The sequence below is a fragment of the Pyrus communis genome, chromosome 14 (genome assembly GCF_041283825.1).
Source record: "Pyrus communis isolate YQ-2024b chromosome 14, ASM4128382v1, whole genome shotgun sequence".
Classification (NCBI taxonomy): domain Eukaryota; kingdom Viridiplantae; phylum Streptophyta; class Magnoliopsida; order Rosales; family Rosaceae; genus Pyrus; species Pyrus communis.
In genome coordinates this window covers 23,573,898-23,598,958 of record NC_142578.1, presented here as the reverse complement: position 1 = coordinate 23,598,958, position 25,061 = coordinate 23,573,898, and the positions used below count along the sequence as shown (strand labels likewise).

At 34.8% G+C, this 25,061-nt stretch overlaps 1 protein-coding gene and 1 long non-coding RNA gene across 8 annotated transcripts; one reads left to right on the top strand and one right to left on the bottom strand.

Annotated features, from left to right (window-relative positions):
* Window positions 1-8,372: 8,372 nt before the first annotated feature.
* Window positions 8,373-13,174, top strand: LOC137711994 (BEL1-like homeodomain protein 1). 7 transcript variants are annotated; one of them, XM_088684217.1, is made up of 7 exons: window positions 8,390-8,691; window positions 8,961-9,106; window positions 9,308-9,382; window positions 9,970-10,897; window positions 11,316-11,689; window positions 11,852-11,912; window positions 12,019-13,174. In XM_088684217.1, the coding sequence occupies exons 3-7, from the start codon at window positions 9,330-9,332 to the stop codon at window positions 12,853-12,855; spliced, it is 2,253 nt and encodes a 750-aa protein (XP_088540343.1). In that variant the 5' UTR covers window positions 8,390-8,691; window positions 8,961-9,106; window positions 9,308-9,329; the 3' UTR covers window positions 12,856-13,174. The 7 variants fall into 7 exon arrangements, with proteins under 7 accessions (XP_068307247.2, XP_068307249.2, XP_088540343.1 ...); XM_088684218.1 differs by having other exon boundaries at window positions 8,449-8,691; window positions 8,961-8,996; XM_068451146.2 differs by lacking the exon at window positions 9,308-9,382 and having other exon boundaries at window positions 8,373-8,691.
* A 7,750-nt stretch (window positions 13,175-20,924) lies between these two features.
* Window positions 20,925-21,507, bottom strand: LOC148691435 (uncharacterized). The gene is made up of 2 exons (XR_015955608.1): window positions 21,453-21,507; window positions 20,925-21,367 (listed from the first exon to the last, which is right to left on the bottom strand). It is a non-coding gene; the product is annotated as an uncharacterized LOC148691435 (long non-coding RNA).
* Between the last annotated feature and the right edge of the window lie 3,554 nt (window positions 21,508-25,061).

Genomic DNA, 25,061 nt, shown 5'->3' with positions numbered 1-25,061 from the left:
CTAAGAACATAATGGGTAAGAAAAATGAATTCCAATTCCTCTATACCCTCGGAATTGGAATACCACCTCCACTAAAGGAGTCTAATTCCTTCAAAACCAAGAACTGAATTCCTTATTTTGTGCGGGTCACACTTTTCTTTTCCTTTGGGTTTAATAAACGAAGGTATCTCCTGTAATTAAAATCCATTTTCACATTTTAATTCCGATTACGGATTCGTAAACACACCTTAATTAAGATTCTCTTAGTCCTAAGAGGTCAAAAAAATTCAACAACATTTTTTGCAAGTCAATAGTGAAATGAAAAATAGGAAAACCCTAAACCCTAAACTAAATTAACATTGGTGTACATCATAGAAACTATCAAAAGCCACTCATTGGTTAATATTATATATGTGAGCGTGACGTCATAACTTGAACTTCCCCTTGTCCACAGTCGCCGTAGGAGAGAGCAGTGACGGAAGCATGGGTGATCATTCAAAATTCAGTGATGATTGATATCATATGTCACTGTAGGTTGTTTGTTTTGTCCTTATTTTTTGGAGTAATGTTAGAAAATCGAATTTTGTAAACTAAATAATACATTCGTTGGTGATTATATTATTATCGAAATATTAATTAATGTGTTTACTTTCTATTGTACATATAATTTAATTTGTAAATTTAATTTAAAATTTTAATCTTTTTAATTTGCGTCCTACTGACGTTACCCTAATCCAACCCCATTCCTATACGCAACCTACCCCCACCCGCACCCGAATAATCACCCAAATGTAAAAGTCCCTCCGGTATCCGTACACTATTCTCTTCAATCTTCGTATCCCTAGAATTCTATACGCACGCACTTCCTCAACCGTTTCGAACGTGACTCGCTGGCGGCTGACGGACGGACGGAGGGACGTACGTGAAAAGTTGCAAACTAGGGACGTGACCCCTCACATTTTTTTTTTTTTTAATTTGAGACAATCAGGTGGAATGAATTAAAAAAAATTAATTGATAAAAGTTAACAAAAATATATGCAAGTAAAAATAAGTATAGAAATAGCACTACTCTATTTGTAATATCATCATATGATGCTTTTATTTTATAAAAGAAACAATTGTGATCTCATTGATTAAGTACTATAGTTGTTTAGGAGAATATCGTGGATAAGGTTCAGAGGTTCCTCACATAAAAAAAGAATTGTATTAAAAACAGAAAGCCAACTTTATTAGTCTATGAGCCACACATTTGCTGAAATGTTTGGTATAGAATAGGCTAACTCAAAAATTGCGAAGTCAAAATTTGATGTCATTAGAGATCGGGCTCGGTTGGTAAAATTCTAACTCATATGCTTCCTATGTCATGTGCTCATATTATGACATACGCTCATATTATAACATGATGACGGAGTTCCTAATACACCGAAGATTTCTTGGAGTTGAGGGCTAAAACCGTCATTTTAACAGGGCAGGAAAGAGGGGCCTGGGGAGATGGTCACGTGGACTCACAGGTCGACACGTGTTCAATCATTCTAGCCGACAAGGACAAGCGGGGAGATATATCTGCAAAATAAATTTAAAGAAAAAGGCAGTTGCGGGGTGACCCAGCTCTCCTGCCATTGGCCACTTTCTTGACTTATCAAACACCTGGGCCCCACCAATTCGTGGAATTACACGCCCCCTCTCCGAAAATTATAGCAGTGGAGGTTTTTCTTGCTCTGCGGGACCCGCCGGCGCGAATCTTCCGTTAAAGCCCGCCAAAAAGGCAAGTAGGAGGAGGGGAGGGAGAGTAGGGTAGGCGTGCTGTTTGGTTGACGCGTGTACAGTTCGTGTGGGGCCACCTGCATTAGGCCAAAGCCCAGAGGGCCCAAAAGTCCAAAACCCTAACCCTAATCCTCAACCGAATTTCTTTTTTATTTTTTTGAAAAAGACTCCCCGCGATTATCTACTTTTACGCGGTGGATGTGCAGCGTGTGGTGCACGCGTTTGGGGGTGTGCGGGACCCGCATCGGTGCCTAACTCTTTTGCAATTAAGTGGTGTGTTTGACCTTTGACGTGCCACTCTCTCCACCTGTCGCACTTGTAATTTTCTTTCTTGTTTTTGTCGTCTTCATTGGTGAAAATTGTTTGGGATGAAACGGTAGCTCGCACTGTCCTATTGGTGAAAGTTATTTGAAACCAACATTCTTCGCAAATTTATAGGCTGAAAAGTTGTAACACAAATGCATAATATCATCTACTTGGGTGAGATGAACAAGGAATCATTGTTAGAATCTGTCATCGAGAATAAGTTTGTCTAGTGAAGTGTTAGTAGAAGTGAGTGTCAATTTAGGCCACGTATTTGTAATCGTTCAGCACACGCGCAGACGAGGTTTGCTTTGTCTTGTTTAGAGGTGAGTATTGGGGTATGGACGTATGGACATAAATTGCACGTCTAAATGACATAACCAGTGTTTTGAAATCTAATGTCTCTCGAAAATAAGAAAGGAAAGGTAAAATGTAAATGTGGTTTACACTTGAAATTGTTAACACATTTTTCATCTAATTATCTTGTTTAGGTTAGGATTGTTATGCTATTTCAAGGGTTCTGTGCGAATTTTATAAAAGGTCATTCCCTTAAGATTGTCGTGCACGGAAATATTCTTTAAAGAATGTATTCATGCAAAATTTAACAATCAAAATTGAAACTTATTGCGATTTTTAACAGTAAAAATTGAAACGTATATGTTTTTTGAGTCAGCATCTCATTCCAACTAATTGAATGGTCTCACTTATTTAGTTTTTTTTTAACTGCCATGAAATTACGATTAGAGTTTATTAGTGAAAGAACATAATGCCTCAAAGAGAGATACGAAAAGACGCTTGTGTATGTAGGAAGAGGTCATATACTTATTTAATTTAATATTTTTTTGTTTGTTTTATTGTTAGAAAAAGTGAAATTTTAAAATAAAATTATTGATTAGCTATTTTATTTTTTAAGTGCTCTTTCGAATTTAATTGGCTACATATCTGGACTGTCACTGCATTAGACGCATGCAGCCCCGGTTGCCTGCCATGGCTTCATCCTTTGACTTGGGAGGCATTTGTTTGTGGTTGATTTGGCGATCAAAACTTATCTGTCTATTCCGGCCCGCAATGTTCAGTGGAATTGGATTTTGATAGTTCAATACATCGAAAAGATAAATTCCAATTTGGAAAATGGAGTAGGATTCTCTTTCTTCTTTTTTTCCCTTCCCTTCTCTCTCCTCCTACTCGAACAGTCACGGTTAAGCCACATCAACATCTTATATTAATTTTTTATAGCAAGAGAAAAACAAAATAAGAGAATGTGAGATGAGGGGATTGGAAAAGAGGCATATCAGAAAAGTAAGATAAATTTCTTCAATGAGGTGCAAAGATGCCTCGAATTGTCAATCCAACTCTTTATCTTGAAATAATGAAAGGTAAAAAGCAAATTGGAGAACTTTTGTTGTTGATCAAAGTAAATAGTTGATAAAATAAAACACAATGATGGAAATCATTATTGTGGATCAGTGAATTTGACAAGAACGTTATAATTTTGAATTGCATTTTCAATATCTTTTGAGGTAATTAGTCTAAGTGGCGAGGAAGGATGAGATAATGAACTAGGATGAGGAAAGGCCCACAATTTAATTCTCTCTACTGTAACGGATATATATATATTTTTTTTTAAATAAGGCAACAGCCAAAAACAATCATCAAGAAAATAATGTATTTTCTTGTTGATACAAGTGATATTGGAGAAGGGACAGTCGAAGACAGAACGTAGCTACAACAATACTAATCTTGAACATGATGACGGTCACAACAAGGCCAGCTTTAAAGCGTCAAATGTCTTAATTAGACAAAATATATATAGATCCTATATCATATGTTAAATTTACATGCGTATATGGGGAATATTTTCTGCAGACGATGTGGATAATGTTAGGTGTGAGAGGACTATTCTGTTCGATATGAATTATTTCTGATTATATATGAGACTTACTCTTCTTTTGCGGTCAAGGGACATCTTTACCTTTGAAGAAAAAAAAACCAATAATTGTTGCGTCTTTGGACTGGTATACTAGAGAAGATAATCATATATATGTACCGGTACAGACCGCTGAAGCAGCCGACTCCTTTTGTAGTTGCAGGCAACTTAAGTCTGGTCCCTCAATGAAAAGACTCATTTTCGTCTCCCTCATTCGTCCCCATCTGCCTACATATGCCCACGCGATCGGATAAATTGCTATGGTGTCGTTGTATAGTATTGGCTACCCTTTTTTCTAAATCAAAAGAGCGATATTGGGAATGAGAACTTGAACTTAGGATCTTGGATACAACGTTAATCACTTGAATTATAAAAATTCATTGTGTAGTACTTGGTTATTAACAAAATAATAATACTTTGAGTTATTTAGAAATGGATCTAACATGTATCTAGCTGCTAGCTTCAACCTCAAATATTTATGCACTATACCTCCAATGTAAATAAATATTATCCTCTCCGGCCTTAACTCATTTGAACCAAGAAAAGAAACAAAAGGGACCGCCATTTACATTTTTGTAATTTACAACAATAGTTTTATGTACTTAGCTATTAAGGTAATTCTCAGTTTACCATCCTAAAGTTTTAAAACTTAATATAACAATGATCTCACATTTGTTGCCCACTTTCTATTTAAGTCTCTGAATAGTGTATTCTAAATATAGACCCTACAGTTCTCCAATACAATTAACAAATGAATATTATATATTGAGAGAAAAGCCGATTCTACTAATATTTTTTATTAATGATGATGGATTGATGATGATGCAAATGAAATTTGTTTTGGTGATTGAAACTCTTAGTTTATGCATGTGCTTTGTGCTTGTATTTTCCACCTATCGACTTTCACCTTTCCAAATCTTTTTCTTGCCTCTTTTCTGACAGATACATGAATTGTTTAAGTATGAAATCCAAAGCTTTTTCAATGTTTTCCTCGTCTGTAGTCATTTTCTTATGAAAAGAAATTTCGAACACTTCAAGGAAGAGACAAGCAGCAACAAGCAGCAGTCTCGTAATAACTATATTGAAATGGATAGACCACAGAAGGGTACCCACTTAGGTTATTTATAATAATATTTCTACGATATATATAGAGAGAGAGGGACAGTGTACAGTCTGGTGGCAGGGAAGTTTCGGATTTAGGGTATGCTTTTGCGATGTGATATTTGCCACTCGTGAGTTTCAAACTAACTACTAATGCCATTTAGGGGACATTTGGTACAAGGTGTTAAAAGTTAAGATTAATAAATCAACATTAACTTATAATGATAGTGATCCAGGAACTTGCACGTCCGATGATGATTAATAACAGCTTTTCCATTTTATGTGTTCGGATATTTTGTGTTGATATATTGTGTTTATGGTGAAAATCAGTAATGGCCTTTAAAATTGTTATAATGTGGAGCAATGGTTTTTTTGGCAAACTTCCTTTGAATTCTCATTAGTTTTTCCCTTTTAAATCTTTTATTTTGGATGGAAGTTTTAACGGAGGTAGCCAAAAAGACCATTGCTTCACATTATAACAGTTATAGACCAATACTTATGAATTTTTAATTCAAAGATCAAAACTCCAATTGAGCCAAAATTTAGAGACCAGTACTTCAATTTTCTCTTGGCCTAAATAAGCACCTTTCACGCGAACCAGCGGCACCCTCAAACACACATGCATAAAAAAGTCAGGTGATGGTCAACTATTAAAACAAGTTAAGTTCGTGTAATATAGGTAAATTTTCCCTTAAATTAGCATTAACAACTAATTTTGAAATCTTTTATTAAAAAAAAAACTCATGTATAAACTCTCATGGAAGATTACATGCATAAAATGAAAGCCATAAAACTTATGAACCAGTTAAGCTTGGATCAAAAGCAGGTTAGGTGGAGGATATGGAGTTGGTATTTGCAATTAATAGTTCTAGCAGTTTGAGGTTAGAGAAGTCTAAGGAGAGTCTCTCAAAAGTGAGACATTCTATTGACCCTCTGTCACCTGATGTTTTTAGCATAATGTTTTATAATGTTGGCACGATAATTGACGTTAAACTGTAAGAGTCTCCTAAGCATTTCTCTTGAGGTTAATGGGGGCACATCTAGTATAGAATTAATTACATTTACAATCCCTTGTTAATGTATCAAAACTACTTATGCGACACAAATGAAAATTCCATTGTTATTGATAAATTTATCAAAGCTAATGTGGCAACATAACATTTTGTAAAGTCTCATATTTCAACCGGAATATCAAATTAAAATGCTTTTTGGTTATCTATAAAATCAAGTGGCCCATAATTTGATAATAAAACAATCAATAAGTGAAGAAAAAATTAAAAAAAATATGTGTGCCCAACATTAAAATAAAACAGTTTTTTTTATATTGCCTTTAAATTTGACAGCAAAGTAAAGAATGTCAATCTATGTGAAATTTTGGTATCTCCTTTGAAACTAGAAAAACACCTTTTTTTTTTTTTTTTTTTTTTTTTTGTCAAAATAGTTCACGTAAGAATTTTAATATCACATTTGAAGATGTTTTAAATGCTATATGATTGAAATTAATAAAAATAAGATTATTTAATTTAAAAAAATCTTTTCAAAATAAGAAGTAAAGACGCGTGACACACAAAGGAAAACACTAGTTAAGTATTACGAGGTTAAATAACAAATTAAATTTTGCAGTAAAGATTAAGTGAGGCTCAAATAGAGTTTTATGCAGAATTGCATAAAGGTACAGCGTCTTTCAATCATATGGATACACTGTTTTTGTCTGCAGCGGTTGAATGATTCTGACTGTCCCTTTTCCAAAGAACCCTTGTTATTGTCACATAGAAAGGACCTAACCAATTAGGTACGTCGTTCAAATGAAGATAGCTAAACACACTTTTTAAGTAGGAGCCATTTGTTTCAACAGAGATGGAAAATAGTAAACTGCGTGGCGTCCTCCTGCAGTTTTTCAAAGTTCCCATCCAAATTTTCATGATGCAATCATAGGAAGAAGGGAAAAATAATTCTCTTGTAATTGATATTGATTTTTGGGGAGATGACAGTTGATCAGAAGAAAAGACTGTTACACTCATCACTCCAGAGAGACCTATATATATATATATATATATTATTTTTATTAATTTATAGGCGCCTACATCACAGTGTTTACCTGATTGTGAGCACGCATGCCGTATTTAAAAAAAAAAAAAGTGTGATGTCCTTTTAACATCAGCAGTGTTAGTCAGGAGCTTTAAAGTTTTTGTCACTGTTCATACTACTGCGACCATCACTGTTTACCGATGGTGTCGGAAGTAAAACTTCATGGAAATTAAGGTTGTGGAATTCAGAACTAGGGCATTTAGCGCAGATGAGAGTAATTAATTACGGAGTTGTTTTCAACCCCTTTCAGGTTGTACTGCCTTTCTTAGTGAAAGGGTACGTAATTTTTTATTTTTGGCAACCCTAAGTGTTTTCAGGGTTTGTATGGTCAACTTCTTTTATTTCCAGGGAAACTTGGAAGGTATGCCGATATTCTAATATTTTTCGCTAAACCACCAATTGATCATTACCACTATATAATTTAGTCTAATTATTGTGAGAATTTTTTTTTTAGTTAAATTTATTAGAATTCAAATCCTAATTGCTAAACTGATAAAAATAAATAAAATTTGATAAAACGAATAAATCAAGGACGTAGCAATCAAACGTTCACAACATTGCGTTTGGATATCGACTACATACTAAAAACTCATCATTTCAACAATTGAGATATGAAACATGATCAAGACCAATTTCTTAATTTTTAACAGGCAAAACATCTAAAAAATAAGTTTAGAAAAAATAAAAACGAAGATAAAATGGTAAACAGAAAATATACTTAATCACCTTTTGAGAAAAAAAATTAAACTCCTCATACAATTTCAATTTTTGAACAATATGTGTGTGCGCACGCGCACGCTATGCATTAGCAAGTTGGATAATTTAGACACTATTATCAAATTATTCTATTCACTAAGCTAATTAGTCAAGGCTCATTATTGTTGTGATTAGATAAATAACTAAATTGTATTATAGTGTTGAAATTTTCTCTACAACTCATGTATATATGCTTGTGTAGGGTAATGTGTATTTACAAAATGCTCCCATACATATGTGGGGTAAATAACAGAGACAAACACATATTAACTTCTCACAAGCATTAAAGTTGTTGTTATGGTGGTTGGTCCTGTGTTTCTTAGCAATTTAATTGTTTTATCTTCAAACTCTGGAATCCAACCACAAAAAATTATCACAAAATAAAAAAGATATAAAAATTGTATATTACAAATAACAGATATGAAAAAGACAAGCAGATATTTAATTTTGAATTGATGGATTGGACCCTCCACACACCTTCTTCATCATCTTCCGTGCTTTATTATTATTATTTTTTTATATTAAGCTTTGGCGTGGAAGGAGACATTTCCTCGTTTTTCAGCTCTCTGTTTCTTCTGCCATTCCTTGAAATAAAATTTCACTATGTTATGGTAGTGTTAGTCTTGCATAATTTTTGTTAGAACTCAGATCTAGCTCTTTCCATCCATCTCTCCCAAAAATTATGCAAAGGGAGGGTTCCCAGCTTTGCATCAAATGATTTGGAAAGGGAGGGTCAAATCGGAAGCGCAATCCTGTTTCTAATTTGTTAGCAGGTACTTCTTTCAAAAAGCAGTATAACAACGTGGATGAAGAATTTTTTTTAACAATTAGGTTGCTTACAATTTTCTTTTTCTCTTTTTTTTTTAGATTGAAAAAATTTATTTTTTGGCTGAAAATTTTTTTAAAAAAGGAGAGAAAAGGGGGGGGGGGGGGGGTGGGCATGAATGTGTGGATGGTGAGGTGAATAAAGATGGGTATCTTTTTCCCCTCAAACACCTTTTTAACCCTATCTCTCTCTTTCTCTCTTTTTTTTCCTTTTCAGTGGGGGAAGTTGCAGAGATTTTGAGTCTGACAGAAGGTCCTTTCCTTTCCTTTCCCTTTCTTTCTCCTACCTCTTCTATATTATTATATGTGTAAGGAGGAAAGAAGGAAGGAAGACTGATAAAATCTCAATAGAAATATAGACAGGTGTGTGTGTCTTCTCTCAATTGGTGCTTCTCTCTTTTCATGTATATATAGAATTATTAATGTTTGTAGCTGCCATAGCTTATCATGTATTTTAGCTGTAACTGTTTGGTCATCTCTCTCTCAACACTCAGTATCTCACTCTCCCCCAAAATTTCATGGATTTTGGTGTCACTGTTGGTGAAATTCTTGTTTCCTTTGCAGTGCAGAGAAAGATGATCATATCATGAATCACGTGTACATATCTCATCAGCAGATTTCCATCGCACCATCAAACAAGTACCTAAAATTTGATTATTAACTAAATACTAATATAACCAATTCCTTTCACCCACTCTCTCTCTCAATTACTGTTCCTCTCTCTCTCTCTCTCTATATATATATATACACAAAGCTAACATAGTTTCCATACTCTCTCCCTTTCTTTTACCTAATTTCTCTCTCCAAGCAGTAAAAAACTCAGCTGCCTCGACATGATCAGCAAAAAAAAAAAAAAATCCAGAAACTAAATCTTCAAATCCACACCTTTGTGTTAGCGTCTCTTAATTCTGATCAGTTTTACGCCTGATTTCCGATCGTTTCTCTTTGATTTATCTTTGATCGTCTTTCTGAAGCCCGATTCAGAAGCTACAAATCACTTCACTGTACTCCTCCAACAATCATGTAAATGATTATAAACATATATTTATATGCATGATAGGGACTTTTTTGAGAGAGAGAGAAAGACGAGAGAGACGTGTTCAAGTGTGTGTTTCTGTTGTTTGTATGGAGGGAGTTGGTAGTTGGATGTGTATGTGTATATGATATGATGATGTGAATTGTGAAAAACCCTTTTGTATTATACTAACGTAGTCTCCTTTCATCAGCTCTGAAGTAAACCTAAGTCACTTCGTCTATAATACCAGACGCACCTGCTCTTTTATCGGCCAAAACATGGCGGCCTACTTTCATCACCACGGTGGCAACTCATCAGAAATCCAAGCCTCCTCCGATGGCGCCTTACAAACCCTTGTTCTCATGAATCCCGGTTACGTCCAATACTCCGACACTCCACCGCCACCACAGCAGCAGCAGCAACAACAACAGCCTCAACCCCCATCCGCCGCCACCAACCTTGTTTTTCTCAACTCAGCCCCCAATTCCCTCACTCATCACCCCTCCACTCTGTCCCACGCGCCTCCCTCCCACCACCAACAATTCCTCGGTATCCCGCTGACGCAAGACCCCAACGGCAACAGCTCCCTATCCATGCACCACCCCCACCACGACATCTCCGCCCTGCATGCCTTCATGCCGAGAATTCAGACTCAGTACGCACTTTGGAACTCAATTGACCCGGCCGCATCCACTCGTGACACCCCACGCTCTCAGCAGGGCCTGTCTTTGAGTCTCTCCTCGCAGCAACCGGGTTTTGGGTCGTTCCAGGAGACCTCCGCCGAGAGGGAGGTCCCGTCCGGGGAAGATATTCGGGTTTCGAGTGGGTCGAATTCGTCGGCTTCCGGTGTGACGAATGGGGTTTCGGGTATGCAGAGCGTGCTGCTGAGCTCAAAGTACTTGAAGGCGGCGCAGGAGCTGCTCGATGAGGTTGTGAACGTCGGGAATGGGATGAGGACTGAGCTGCCAAAGAAGGGTAATGGGCAGCAGAGTAAAGCGGCAGCTGAGTCCTCGATGGCGGAGGCCAGAGACGGTTCAGTAGGCGGTGAAGGGAATGGAAAGCGTGCGGCTGAGTTGAGCACTGCTGAGAGGCAGGAAATTCAGATGAAGAAGGGGAAGCTAATCAACATGCTTGATGAGGTATGTGCTGATGCTTTGTTAATTTGTTAAGACAATCATCTGTTTTAGTGATATTTGAATAATATTTCTGTTTTTTTTTTCTTTTCTTTTATTCTTTCATAAATATGCAATTCTTGAATTCGAACTCAAAACCTCTTTTTGTATTGCGACATGAGTTTTAATTTCTCATATGAATTGGACATATGAGTTTTGAGTTTTAGTATAACGTTTCTTGGCAGACCTTGGATATGTTATATATGTATCGTAATAAAGTTACTGAAAGTGTTTCGGTAACAACATTTTGACAAGACCTAAGCTTTTTCTTAATATTGAAAATTTTTGTTTTCATATTTGAGATTGAGTGATTGAATTGTCACATGATATTATTCAATTTCAATTTTGAATAATTTTGTGTGTTGTATTATTTTGTTGGTTGAAGGTGGACCAAAGATACAGGCAATACCACCGGCAGATGCAAATGGTGATTTCATCATTTGAGCAAGCAGCTGGAATTGGCTCAGCAAGAACATACACTGCTCTGGCACTGCAAACAATCTCAAAGCAATTCAGGTGCCTGAAGGACGCCATAACGAACCAAATTCGATCCGCCAACAAGAGCTTGGGAGAAGAAGATAGCGTTGGAGGTAAGATTGAAGGCTCAAGGCTCAAATATGTTGACCATCAGCTGAGGCAGCAAAGGGCTCTCCAACAATTGGGAATGGTCCAGCACAATGCTTGGAGACCACAAAGAGGATTGCCAGAAAGATCTGTTTCCGTTCTTCGTGCTTGGCTCTTCGAACACTTCCTCCACCCGTAAGTACTCTCATAATTATCCTATCAAATCCGGTTCACCATAAGGGTTTGTGCCTTTTGTACTATGTAGTCTTGGCAAGATGCAGTTGTATACTAAGATGATTTTGTTTTCGCAAGTTTTTACCATAATGTACTAAGAAGGATTGGAAATTTTGGTTTCAGATATCCGAAGGATTCAGACAAGCACATGCTTGCAAAACAAACTGGACTCACTAGGAGTCAGGTACTCAAATCCATCCACATTTTTTTGTTCGAGTGAATTTTTTTTCTTTCTTGATAATTAGTTGTGGGAATCAGCATGCTGATGAGTTTGAGTACTGATTATGCAGGTTTCCAATTGGTTTATAAACGCGCGTGTCCGGCTTTGGAAGCCAATGGTGGAGGAGATGTACTTGGAGGAAGCGAAGGAGCAAGAGAAGAATGGATCATCTGAGAAAATGAGCAAGAGCAATGAAGACTCTGCATCAAAGTCCACAGCTCCACAAGACACTGAGAACCAAACAACAAGCACTTTCAACTCCAAACAAGAGAATTCGGTGAATCACAATGTTGCTACTCATCCATCAATGTCGATTTCCACACCCTCAACATCTCCCACAAATATGGTACGGAACCAGTCCGGATTCACTCTCATTGGGTCATCAGAACTCGATGGGATTACACAAGGCAGTCCGAAGAAGCCTAGGAGCACCGAAATTATGCACTCCTCAAACAGTACTGTCCCATGTATGAATATGGAGTCCCAAGAGGTGAGCAATGAGCAAGTTTCTATGAAATTCGGGGACGAGAGGCAGGGGAGAGATGGCTACTCTTTCATGGGAGGGCAGACTAATTTCATCGGAAATTTTGGGCAATACCCGATTGGCGAAATTGGCAGGTTTGATGCAGACCAATTTACACCAAGGTTCTCAGGCAATGGTGTCTCTCTCACTCTAGGTCTTCCTCACTGTGAAAACCTCTCCTTATCCGGAGCTCACCACCATCAAACTTTTCTCCCAAACCAAAACATTCAGCTGGGGAGAAGAGTAGACATTGGTGAAACAAATGATCAATTTGGCGCCATAAACACTTCAGCTCCTCACTCATCTGCTGCTGCATTCGAAAACATCGACATTCAGAACCGAAAGAGGTTCGTAGCCCAATTGTTACCGGACTTTGTGGCGTGATCATGACGCAAATAATTTAAGAAGGCCTTGAAGAAGCATGATTGATTGCAAGGGGGATGCCAATGTCATTGCTGCTTTATGTGATCTTCTTCTCAGTATTTCTTTCTATGCCCTATAAATTACTTGGGGAACAAGGAAAATTAATGAATGCATATGGTAGTGTAAAGAAAGAAGAATTTACTTTTAGTATAGGTATATACTTCTCTGCAAAGAACAATTTCAGTCTTAGACAGCCTTAGGATTTGAGAGCAGAGGACTGTATATTATTTTGTATAAGTTTTGAAGATGGATAGATGGATTGGTGTACAACTTTGGTTAATTGGCATGGGTATACCATTATATATTGATATTTATAACCGTGTTAGCTAACGTGTATTTTAAAATTTTAGTAACGGAAGACTTGGCAATAAAACTGAGCACAGTGATACTTTAGTATTCATATAACCGATTCCATAAGTAAGATAAGATTTTATTATTGTTGTAGTACTTAATTTGGTCGGTAAGACAGAAACTTCCAGTAGTGTTAGGTACGAGCTCAACTAAAATAATAAACATAATGCATACTTGTTAGATCATAAAAGATCTTATATCTTCGTTTGGAATCTAGAAAAATGGATTTACAATGCCTTTAGTCTCACAGCATAAAAGTGGAGGTCCCTATAAACTTTAGGCATAAAAATATAGTCGGCAATATTCTAATGCATGAGAGAGAGAGAGACAAAGAGAGAGAGAGAGAGAGAGAGAACTTGAAAGCTTAAGACAAAAACCAAGAACACCAAATACTATACAAAGACTATCGTTTGGCCACGTATCAAATTATTTATATGATTAAAACACAGTGAGAGAGGCCATTTGCTTTTTCTTTATGTTGTTTTGAGATTTCTCCTATGCCAAGGATACCAATATCAATAAGATCGATCCACGTTTGCTTTGAGTTGTATAAGAGCTTTTAGTGTGTTCTGTGTGCAACACAAAATTGTGTTAATAATGGCTAAGTACATTTTACACCATTGAAGTCTAAGTTAAGCAATATCAAAATGGATTGTGAGGTTTCATTTTAATCCGTTTGCACCTATACGTTCGTGTCAACCATTTGACCTTTGTCCAACAAAATGTTTAAATTAGTTGAGCGTCAAGTTGTTTGGGTGCAATGTAAAAAAATCAGAACCTCGTGACTCATTTCAAACTGACTCCAAACCTCAATGATACAAACTGTACACAGCCCAAAAAAACTTCTAAGCGATACTGCTAGAAGTGAATTTATTTGAAATGTATTGAAATTCCAAGTACTTCAGAAATTGAAACACCCAGTCTCTAACAAACACTAAAACAATGCGTTAGTAAACCATTGGCAATTTGTCATTCTAGAAGCAGATTAAAACTGACTTGTAAATCTTAAACTTTACTCCATTTCATATTTTTTTAGATGAGAGTCAACAGAACAGTAAGAGCACCCACGAGATCATAACAAATTCCAATAAATAATATTTTTGTATGTAAAAAGGACACAATTCTCACTGACAACTCTCTTCAAATGAGGTATTCATACTTACAAAATTAGACCTTAATATTCTTTGACTTGTTTCGTGAAGAACCCTAACAATTCCAATTTCAGAGTAAAGAATTGTTGCTTGCCAAATTAACTAAAAAAATAGAAATAAAAAGTAAAATATCAACATTGGAAGACAGAAAATTAAATTTAAGGATTCAAATCATATATTACCCTCTCTTTTTACCAACTTGTTCCCTGGAGGGTTTGATTCTGCTGCTTTCTGTTTGTTTCTCTATCTCTGAGTGGTCAAGCGGGTCTTTTGGGTTTGAGACCCATCACTATATGAGGTAAATGGGGCCTCACATGTTGGATCAAATATTTTAGAGCCCAAATTTTACTTATTTCTTTGGGTCTTTGTTAAAAATTAGAAGTTTGGGTTTATATGTATATTTCGTCTTCTGTTTTCAGTTTTGCTTTCATTTTTTTTTTTTAAATACTTGCCAAACAAATTTTTAATTTTTCTTGTTTTTTAAAAAGTTAAAAATGAAAATAAAATGATTATTAAACTTCACCTTAGCAATGCTCTTTGAACTACCATATTCAAATTTTCCTCCTCGTCTCAGTTTGGTTCTAGGCTTCTAGCCCTTATAGCATTTTATTGTCGTTAGTTTTCTTCACTTTGATAAATGAAAACCAATCTCTATTTGACTTAAAAATTGACAAATATGAGGCAAACTAATATGTTTTGAGAGATTATGGACGCTCATATCAAATTGAAAGTCCATTGGATATTCAGTTGACGTGTAGTTTAACGTAAATCTCTTATAGTGTACATAAATCAAGCTCGTAGCTTTCACTTTCACTCTTACCGATGTGGGCGACCCCAATTCGGGAATTAGGTGGTTTTTCTCCACCATTATTGCTTTATCCCCTCTGATGATATGAGTTATATGGGATCCACAGTTTCTTGCACAACAGAGCCTCTATCGTCTTCCTCCTCCTTAATTTCTTTATGGTTTTTAAATTTCACATTATGGTTTTTAAATTTCACAACAGAGCCTCTCGATGTGGCCGGTGGTTGCAGCAGTCGGCGGGGGCTGTGTCAGACTCTCAGCTACCGTTGTTGCACATGGTACAAATCCATGGCGTTCCCTTTTGGAATATCAATCCTTGCTATATATGCAGACAATGAGAGCCTTGGAAGTTCTTGCTTTCAGTTCCACGAAGCAGGCCAAAACTTGTTACAAGAGGAGACATAATTTCGACAATTAATCCTATGATACATTTGATTTTATTTTTAAATGTTTCAATAAAAATATAATCTTGAAATTAAGAGATTACATACTTGTGGGGTAAATTTGGTATAGCAATAAAAATTAGGTGACTCATCGGACTTATATTTCAACTAGCCTCTCTGCACGCGCTCACACACATGCGAAAGACATTTTTACATCACGGGCGCTACGTGCCCCAAAAATGTGTTCCTTTAGATATTCTTATATTTCTTAAGTGATGACCAAAAATAGATAGGATGTCATTGCCAAAGGAGATGGCCTCGTCCAACTATTTAGGGAAAAACTTAAAATGTAATCGAAATCGAGAGACTCTCTCAAAAGGGGATTAGATTATTTCCCCTAAATTGCAAATGAAGTGCGTGCAGCGACTCTCATTGTTTCTGCCTCGGACTGTATTGCTCTTTTTTTTTTTTTTTTTTTGGTCAAATGATAGATTTTGTTAGATTAGATGTTAGATTAGCCACCGATGAAGTTTGAACCCATGCCCTCATGCAAGGGGTCAACATCTTTCAACCATTGTGGTAAAGGGGCCACTTGCAGGACTGTATTGCTCATTGCCAAAAAATGAACTAAAATGTGTAATCTGAGGATGTTTTAACCCTCAGATTACTCAAAAAGTCATTGCTCATTGTTCATTTGGTTTAGATATTAATAGTGTCACTATTGTTTTAAGTTACAAACAAACTAATTAAGTCTAAGTGGTCAAATAGTATTTCTCCAAGTTGAATGAAATTTGCATTCTATTGAGAAAAATACGTTCTATTCTTCTTTTAACAAATTCAATATTGAATAAAACTTGCTCACTGTTTGGAGTATTTTCTAACAACCCACACAAAACAAAAAGCATGAAGATCACAGTTACCTACCAGGCAAAATAGTTAAATACAAATATGTACCACAATAGATCTTTTACATATCTCAAAACCATATACATCATTTGACATAGGATTCATCATAGTATTTGGTAGAGAAAATTAAAATTATTTTTTTGTTTACAAACACACAAACATCACAACAACTCAGACTTAAAACTCAACAAACGCCAAATAGTAGAAACTGAAAATATATATGTTCTTGAATTGAGAACTTCATCAAATGAACAATAATAAATCTAATACAATCTATCAAAAACCAAAAGAGAAAGAGATAATTTCAAGGCCCTGTAATGTTGAGGCCTCGTACGGTAACACAATAATCTTGTACAATTATACAATTTCAAGGTCTTGACACGAAATGATTGCGAAAAGCCTTTTTTTAATCACGGCGGGCTGTGCGCGACTCACATTTTAAACATATTTATCTGCGTGAATTGCTTCACTTGTTTGTATTTCATTATTTTCTTTCTTTATGAGACATATTAAAAACATTAGAGAAAGGCGATCATCATGTCACATAATACAGAGAGAAATTCAAAGTTTATAGAAGTTGAGGGAGAATATTTGATAGAATTGAAACATTGTTCGTACCAAGTAGGACAAAACCCCAAATGGAGGAAAAAGACATCCTAACATTAAGAACAATTTATTTAAGAAGATGACAACATGTCCAATATTGCTTCCATAATTTATCTCCATACTTGATATGTTGAACTCCAGTTGAAAACTTTTTGTATTCCTACATAAAAATAAATAAATAAACACAATAATTTATTTGACAAAGGAAATGAGCACATAAGGGAAAAAATTACTGTAACAGTTAACTAACATATGAAAGTGATACTATCCTTAAAATCATGTTCTCAAATGTTTATCTTCAATTTAATTAAACTATAGTGAGCAACACATTAGTCTTTTTTCTTTTTCGTTTTTCTTTTTTTGTACGTGCAACGACATAGTGCAAGGGTTAGAATATATTTGCATGTATATGTTGCATAATATAACATGTGTAGAAGTTACAGATGTCTTTATGCTTCTTCAATTTTGAGTTCAACATGAACTTGATAATTTCAAGGACTTCATCTAATAGCTAATAATGACAATTGACATGCCAAAGAGGTGAAAGAATTCAAGAGATTGAGGCATTTGAAATTCACCAGTGCGGCTGGAATCGTCTTTGAAATAAAAAAGATGCAGATTCGTCCTCTCTAAGAAAAAACTTAGTTCATCTTTGAAAATTGGATCACCCTCCCTCAAGGTCCTATGGATGAATATGAATGTTTTCAAAGCTACTGTCAATGCCAAACACAAAAATAATACAAACAAAGTTTAACAGGAATCAAAACATATGTATACATATACATAAGCATATTAATCCATAAGTCAACGATGATCCATATACAGCCGATAAGAAAAGTGCCATATAAGTGTTGCATTGTCCCATGTGAACTGGGACAACATTGAACCGGACTAGTAGAAGATTCACTTCAGAATAGTTAAAATTTTATAAACTTATTTTTCCGTGTAATTATGCAATTCAACTCTTGTATTTACTTTCTTGCTCATCCATGGTATCACAAAGTAGTGCACCGCTAACAATGGATTAAACACTGCCCAAAACAGCAAATACCAAGGCCTGCCTAACCAATGAGGTTGCACGCATAGATCCTTTCATACGACTCTGTTGTGTAAATCATCAACACATTGTATGCAGTGAGGCAGTGAAAAAAGGACTACCTTGGTTCTTAAATTAGATGTTTAAGCTAATAAGCAATTTGTAAGCTAATAAGCAAGCAAGACATCGATATTTCGAAATCCCATGAGTTTCGTCAAGTACTTACTAAATCTTAAGTCCATATAATAACTCAAAACATTTTGAATTGCACCAAGACAAAAAGCTAGCAATCATACCTCAGCTAACCCACCAGCAAAGACTTCGATCGACACAAAGGTCCGAATCTGATCCACGTTAGCAAAAAAACCCACTCGCTAAAATCAATCCAATACCTGTTTCACAATTACAAAATGTGTTAAAAACCGAAAATGGATGAAAAAGCAAAGAAGAAGCATTCAAGAGATTAAGGCATTTAAAAATTAGACCAAGTGGACAGAGATCAGTAAAAAGTTGGGGAGGAAAGTGATAATCTCTGCAGTGTGGCAGTAAAAAATGAGTCTAACTAATCCAATCTATTCCCTTTTGTCTACTGGCTATTATGCCACACAGTCCCAAAGTTTAGTTTTCTAATTTCATATGTCTGGTAAATGTGTCAAACCCATTTAAATAAATACACTCAAAAGAAAATTCAATGAGAAAAATGTAGGAAAAGTAAGTATTCAAACTCTTCAATGGAAAAGGAGAAGGCGCGGAGAATTACCGTTTCACTTCGTTTTGAGCTTTAGAGAGTAAGGGAGGTCTTCATCGCAACAACTTTATTTCCATCACTATAAACCGAAGCATAAATCCTACAAACTTCCATTATAGATAGGAGGGATTACATATGAACCTATGCACTGAAAAATTTAACATCTGAATTTTCTTATTCGTGAAAATTGAAAGGAAAACGGATGACTGAAATGGAAGAAAGACAAAAGCCCAATCACATACTCGAAAGGAACACGATATATATAGTTGTAAACGTACCTTTGCAGACATTCTCTTTGAGCTTTAGGAACCGGAATTGCATTTACTGTAAATCCAAACTACAATGAAAACCTAATGAGGGAAATCCCTAATCAAAACAACATCCATCCCGGAACGTGGTGATTCAGTTTCAGCTGCAACAATCCTTCCCTGAAAGTATAAACCATATGCTAGCAGCCTAAAATCCCAAAAACACATAATAAAAAATTCAAACTTTGAAGCGATTTCACAAATTGGGATCAAACATAGTTCAAGTTTTCATTGCTCGGATGGAGAAAATTGAGGAATGAAAGAAAAAATTAGGGTTAGGATTGAACTTAGCACTTGAACTAGAGACAGTTGGTCGAGGCCGGCATTGTAGAGAGCTTGAGAAACCTTATCGAACACACCAAGGGACGTCCACGAAATGCTTTCTTCAATGAAAAACGCATCTCCTCCGTCCTTCTGGTACGCAACGGTGGTGGCGGTTTCAAACCGGTGGGAATGGCTGAGTTAGAGCAAGTTGATCCAAAATGAAGACGAAGCATTAGAAAGAAGAGAAAAGAACTGCTCGAATTGGGAGAAGAGGTTGATCGATGTACGGAGATCAGAATTTTGTAACTGAACAAATGAAGCGGAGAAGTTATGATAAAAGGTTGTGGGGGGTTTGAAAACTGAATAGAAACTGCTACGTAGAAAAGTGAACATGGTGGTTTTTCAGTACATATTTCTGTACCAAACATGACCCAAAAATGAAATTTATGAATGGGATAGTTGATACAGTTAAAGGAGTGAGTACATAATTATGGGTGTGCCATTTTGGGTTGGGACTGAGATGTTCAACATTAAAGCATGGGCCAGGCTACGTAGTTCCAATTGCTTGAGTTGAAGAAAGGTTGATGAGATAATGGTGTTACCGTACAATCATCTCATCATTCCAATGTGATAATGGTGTTATCGCATGCCATATTGTCATATTGCCACATTTGTTGAATAATTTAGGAGTATATATTCCATCCAATTTGCACATATGTGAGTAATCTCTCATACATTTTTTACTATTTTTTCTTTAAAACAACAACGAAAATAAAATGGGAAAACATATACTATTTATAAAAAAAAAAATATGAAAATATGACATGTAATTTGATTTCTAAATACATATTGACAACACTTAATGTCCTTAAATCAAAATGTTCTCTGCACGCACTAACGTGCGTGCGAGAGGCATTTTTGCATCACGGGCGCTACGCGCCCCAAAGATGTGTTAGTTTAAATATTCTTATATTTCTTAAGTGGTTATTTTAAAATTTGTGGATGTGTGTCCATCACAACAATTTCTTATTATTTTCAATCATCTCCAAAGAATTCCATAAAAATTATTTAAAAATTAATTGAATGCAAATATGTGATTAAAACTGAAAATGGAGAGAGAATGAAAATTGAAAACATGAATTACTAACCCAACAAAAATTTCGATTTTAAGAAAAGAATCTGTTCTGAAAAAGATTTTCACCCTAAAATTCATCACCATCTATTTGTATAAACAATGAAGAAGCAAACCTGAAGAGAACTGGTTGGATTAATTGGAACACTGCCAATTTCATTGATCCTTCTTCCCATGCGAATAAGAAATCAAATTGAGTATCTAATTATAGCTTTAAATGTAAATAGAAAGTATTAAAAGACTTACTAAAACTATTAAAGCAAAAAACAACATTAATTTAAATTTTGAACAACCTGATTTCTGCATTTTTCTTGTTTGGTTCTGCAAAGATATGAAAAGATGAAAATCAACTTATTCCTTTTATCTGTTGCGTAACTTGCGTTACCAACATTCACAGAGAAAAATTCATGAAGGAAAACTATAATTTTGAAGTTAAATTGGGTTTTAATGAATAAATTTAGACTATGTCTGTCCACAAACACATTGATCTCTAAGACATCAAATGATATGAATTACAAAGAACATGAATAAAATGAGTTCTATCACAGTAATGAACAATAGATAAGGCAATAATTGTGCAAATGGTTCTCTGCAAGTGCAGGCTGTGCATGCCATGAGATTTAGTTGTGTACGTTCATAGCAACACCAATGGTTCTTCCCTGCTTGAAAATATAGACGGATTACTTCCACACAGAAATACATTGGCATCAGATACATGTGAAATCAAAGCCATGCTTGCCACCCATTTGCTTGCACTTGATGCTTTAGATTTTCATGGTTAATCTGCAAGCAATGATGATAAAATAAGAAGTCTAACTATAATGCACAATCCCAATTATAAAGGTTGTAAGCAATTTAACCTAAACACCTTTAACTTTGACAATTTCTGATGGCAATACTTTTATTCCAGTTACTTTTAGAATACTGAAAGATAAATAATTTGTCAAGTTTGAGGTAACAAATTGTAATCATGTTTACAAAATTAAATAGTAAGAAATGTTACCTTAATCTTGTACTTCAACCTTTGTACTTTGAGACGGGTGTGATGCTTGTAAAACTGACAAAAAAATGCAATTTTATTTCTATTTGAAAATTGAATGCAATTTGAATTTACAGTATACTTTCAAATGAAAATAAGAGAATACTTACTGTATTTAGAAAAGTTGTTCGGTCACTATTAATCTTTTTAGGTAACAAATTGTAATCATGTTTACAAAATTAAATAGTAAGAAATGTTACCTTAATCTTGTACTTCAACCTTTGTATCTTGAGATGGGTGTGATGCTTGTATAACTGACAAAAAAATGCAATTTTATTTCTATTTGAAAATTGAATGCAATTTGAATTTACAGTATACTTCCGAATGAAAATAAGAGAATACTTACCGTATTTAGAAAAGTTGCTCGGTCACTATTAATCTTTTTCTTGCACCCATAAATTGTTTTTTTTTTTATAATTCAAGATAATTAATTTGTAGATTTTTTTTTATTTTATAATTTGAGATAATTAATTTGTAGAATGATATAGACAATGCCATTAAAAATAAATAGGTAAGAAATGGTGTTGTACCTAATTTGTTGGACTTTATTCCAAATTCGTATGATGCGAGGAGTTGTTGAAGGTTTTAATTCTTCTACAGTTTTTTTTCATGCGCCACCTATATATTGAAGGTACATATAATGTTAGAATCTCTTGTAACAAATTTAATAAAGAATTTAGAATACATACTGCTCATGCTTCTTCTTTTTTTCCACTCTTTGAGAATCAGTTGGCTTAGATCAATAGTTTTTACTCCGACAAATATCTCCCAACCAGGTGTAAAAATAGAGACGCCTGTTTGAGATCTTATCAATAGGTAGTTCCTTCTCCATTTTTTTTTGTGGGTATTCTTGTAAATATCCTGAGAATGAAAACAAATAATTTTTTTAATTTCCCCTTCACCCATAAATTGTTTTTTTTTATAATTCGAGATAATTAATTTGTAGATTTTTTTTTTATTTTATAATTTGAGATAATTAATTTGTAGAACGATACAGACAATGCCATTAAAAATAAATAGGTAAGAAATGGTGTTGTACCTAATTTGTTGGACTTTATTCCAAATTCGTATGATGCGAGGAGTTGTTGAAGGTTTTAATTCTTCTATAGCTTTTTTCATGCGCCACCTATATATTGAAGGTACATATAATTTTAGAATTTCTTGTAACAAATTTAATAAAGAATTTAGAATACATACTGCTCGTGCTTCTTCTTTTTCCACTCTTTGAGAATCAGTTGGCTTAGATCAATAGTTTTTACTCCGACAGATATCTCCCAACCAGGTGTAAAAATAGAGACACGTCTGTTTGGGATCTTATCAATAGGTAGTTCCTTCTCCATTTTTTTGTGGGTATTCTTGTAAATATCCTGAGAATGAAAACAAATAATTTTTTTAATTTCCATAGCACATGTATAAGACATCAAGGTAATCAAAATTGAAACTCATAATCTGACCAAAATTTAAAAATCGCACAATGAAAATTTCAAAGGAAGAAGTTTAAAAAACTAAAATTGACTTAGAAATACTAAATACAAACTCATATATACATCCTAAAAGCTGCAGTAGACCGCATCAAATTCATCACCTAAAAGATAAAGCGTAAAAAAAACCTAAAAACTGAAAAGGTAAATTTAGGTTGAGATTTACCCAAAGTTACTCAAACCTTTGAACTTTGGAGCCTAATAGAATCGTCTTGACCCTATAACAAAAAGGAGAGAGAAAGAATAAGAAAATTGAAATAAAAAGCACCAAGATTTTAACCACAAAAGCTATAGCACATACGTTTCAAAGGCGAAAACCCATGGAAGTGAAAAGAAAGAAGCTTACACCCAGATTAATTTCCTTTTTACGCCTGGGGAGAGGGAGAGGGAGAGAGAGAAGAATGGCAAAGCAAAAAAAGAGAAAAATTTGAAAAAAAAAAAGAAGAATGATGACTCGGACGTTGCTTAAACCCGTTTTATCCCACGTTGGAGTGTGAGAGTTTGTAATACCAAGCAATAACTCTTGATAGCAATTACATAACTGAGGGGAAAATTAGAACATTTGAATTTGGATATGGGAAAATGAGTAGAAACGGAAAAAATGGGATTTTATGAACTGGGAAGTTAGCGTTTGTAGTGGACGAATTACACTCCTTTTTGAAAACTCAAGGCAACCTCTACCCCTTTCTTTCTCCCACGTTGGTTTCGTATATATGTATATATAAATATAGAATTTTGTGACATATTAATTCTTTTATCACATTTTTAAATTTCTTAGATATTTTTTTAATATAATTTTGTTAGATTAATATTTTCTCCGAAAATAGAAGAGGAGTGGAGTATTATATGACCTTTTTTTTTTTTTTTAATTTTTCAATAAAACACAACTAATATTTCTAACACACTCACCACTGTTGAACGCAATATCATTTTTGCATTTATCTTCTGGTACGTGGGTTCTTGGTAGTTTTTGTTTCTACGGTTGTTCATGGTTCTCTCTGAATTTGGAACTGATGACACCATTTTGAACATCCTTTTCATTTTACGCTTAGAAATTTTTTCCTTGGCTGAGCATATGAAGGGTATTGAAGTGAAATTTGTAAACTGCAAGTAACTGAATATGGGGAGTTATTGCTTGGTAGTGGGTGGAAATTTTGATCTAACGGAAGTTGAAATTGATTAAATAAAAGAAATTCAAGGAGAGAAGAATGATAGGATAAGTAGGATTCTCCCACGTTGGTTGGTTTCTTATTTTTTAATATATTTTTGTGAGATATTAATATCACTCCCTCCTAAAATAGAGGAGACACGGGCCTTTATTTTTTTCCAAATAAAACAAAATTTGAATTTATTTGAATGAGGTATTTGGAGAGGATCCTCAACCTTATAAACATGGTGTTTTTAATTATTTTAATGTTTTTTATTGATTTTTTTTATTATTAAGGGAGAAAATCATCCGGAATTATAGGTGGCAAGTGCAACGTGCAAATGGAGTGGAGTGAAATTCATCCGGTTTTAACCGTTTGTATTTACCATTTGTCTCTTTTTCCACAAAACTTCTTCTCTTTACAGCTTAACCCACGTGGTTTTAATCCATTTTTTTTTATTATTTCAGTTTTTTATGACAAAATTACCCTTGCGAATTTGTTTCTACTATTTTCAGCCAGTTTTGATTTTTTTTGTTCGGGGGGCTTTTTTGTCCAAAACTTTTTGGTGAAGCCTTGAGACACCAAACTCTCATTCTTGCTTTCTAACTGCTCTCCATAACTGCTAACTTTTAGAGGATAATTATCATGATTTTTTTAATTACCATATTTTGTTTCCAATACAGTTTCTGATAAGTTAAATTCTTTTTTACGTTTTTGTCCTCGATTTTGGGATTTTTTGGACTTTGATTGTGAAGGAAAGAAATGGCCATTTTTGGCATTTTGGAAAGCTTCACCAAACTGGGGCTCTC

Bases quoted from the DNA above. Each gene is read 5' to 3' on its own strand.
- LOC137711994 (XM_088684217.1), top strand. From the start codon at position 9,330: ATGAATCACGTGTACATATCTCATCAGCAGATTTCCATCGCACCATCA. The intron at 10,898-11,315 runs GTATGTGCTGAT...TGTTGGTTGAAG, and splicing joins TAATCAACATGCTTGATGAG to GTGGACCAAAGATACAGGCA. The intron at 11,690-11,851 runs GTAAGTACTCTC...TTTTGGTTTCAG, and splicing joins TTCGAACACTTCCTCCACCC to ATATCCGAAGGATTCAGACA.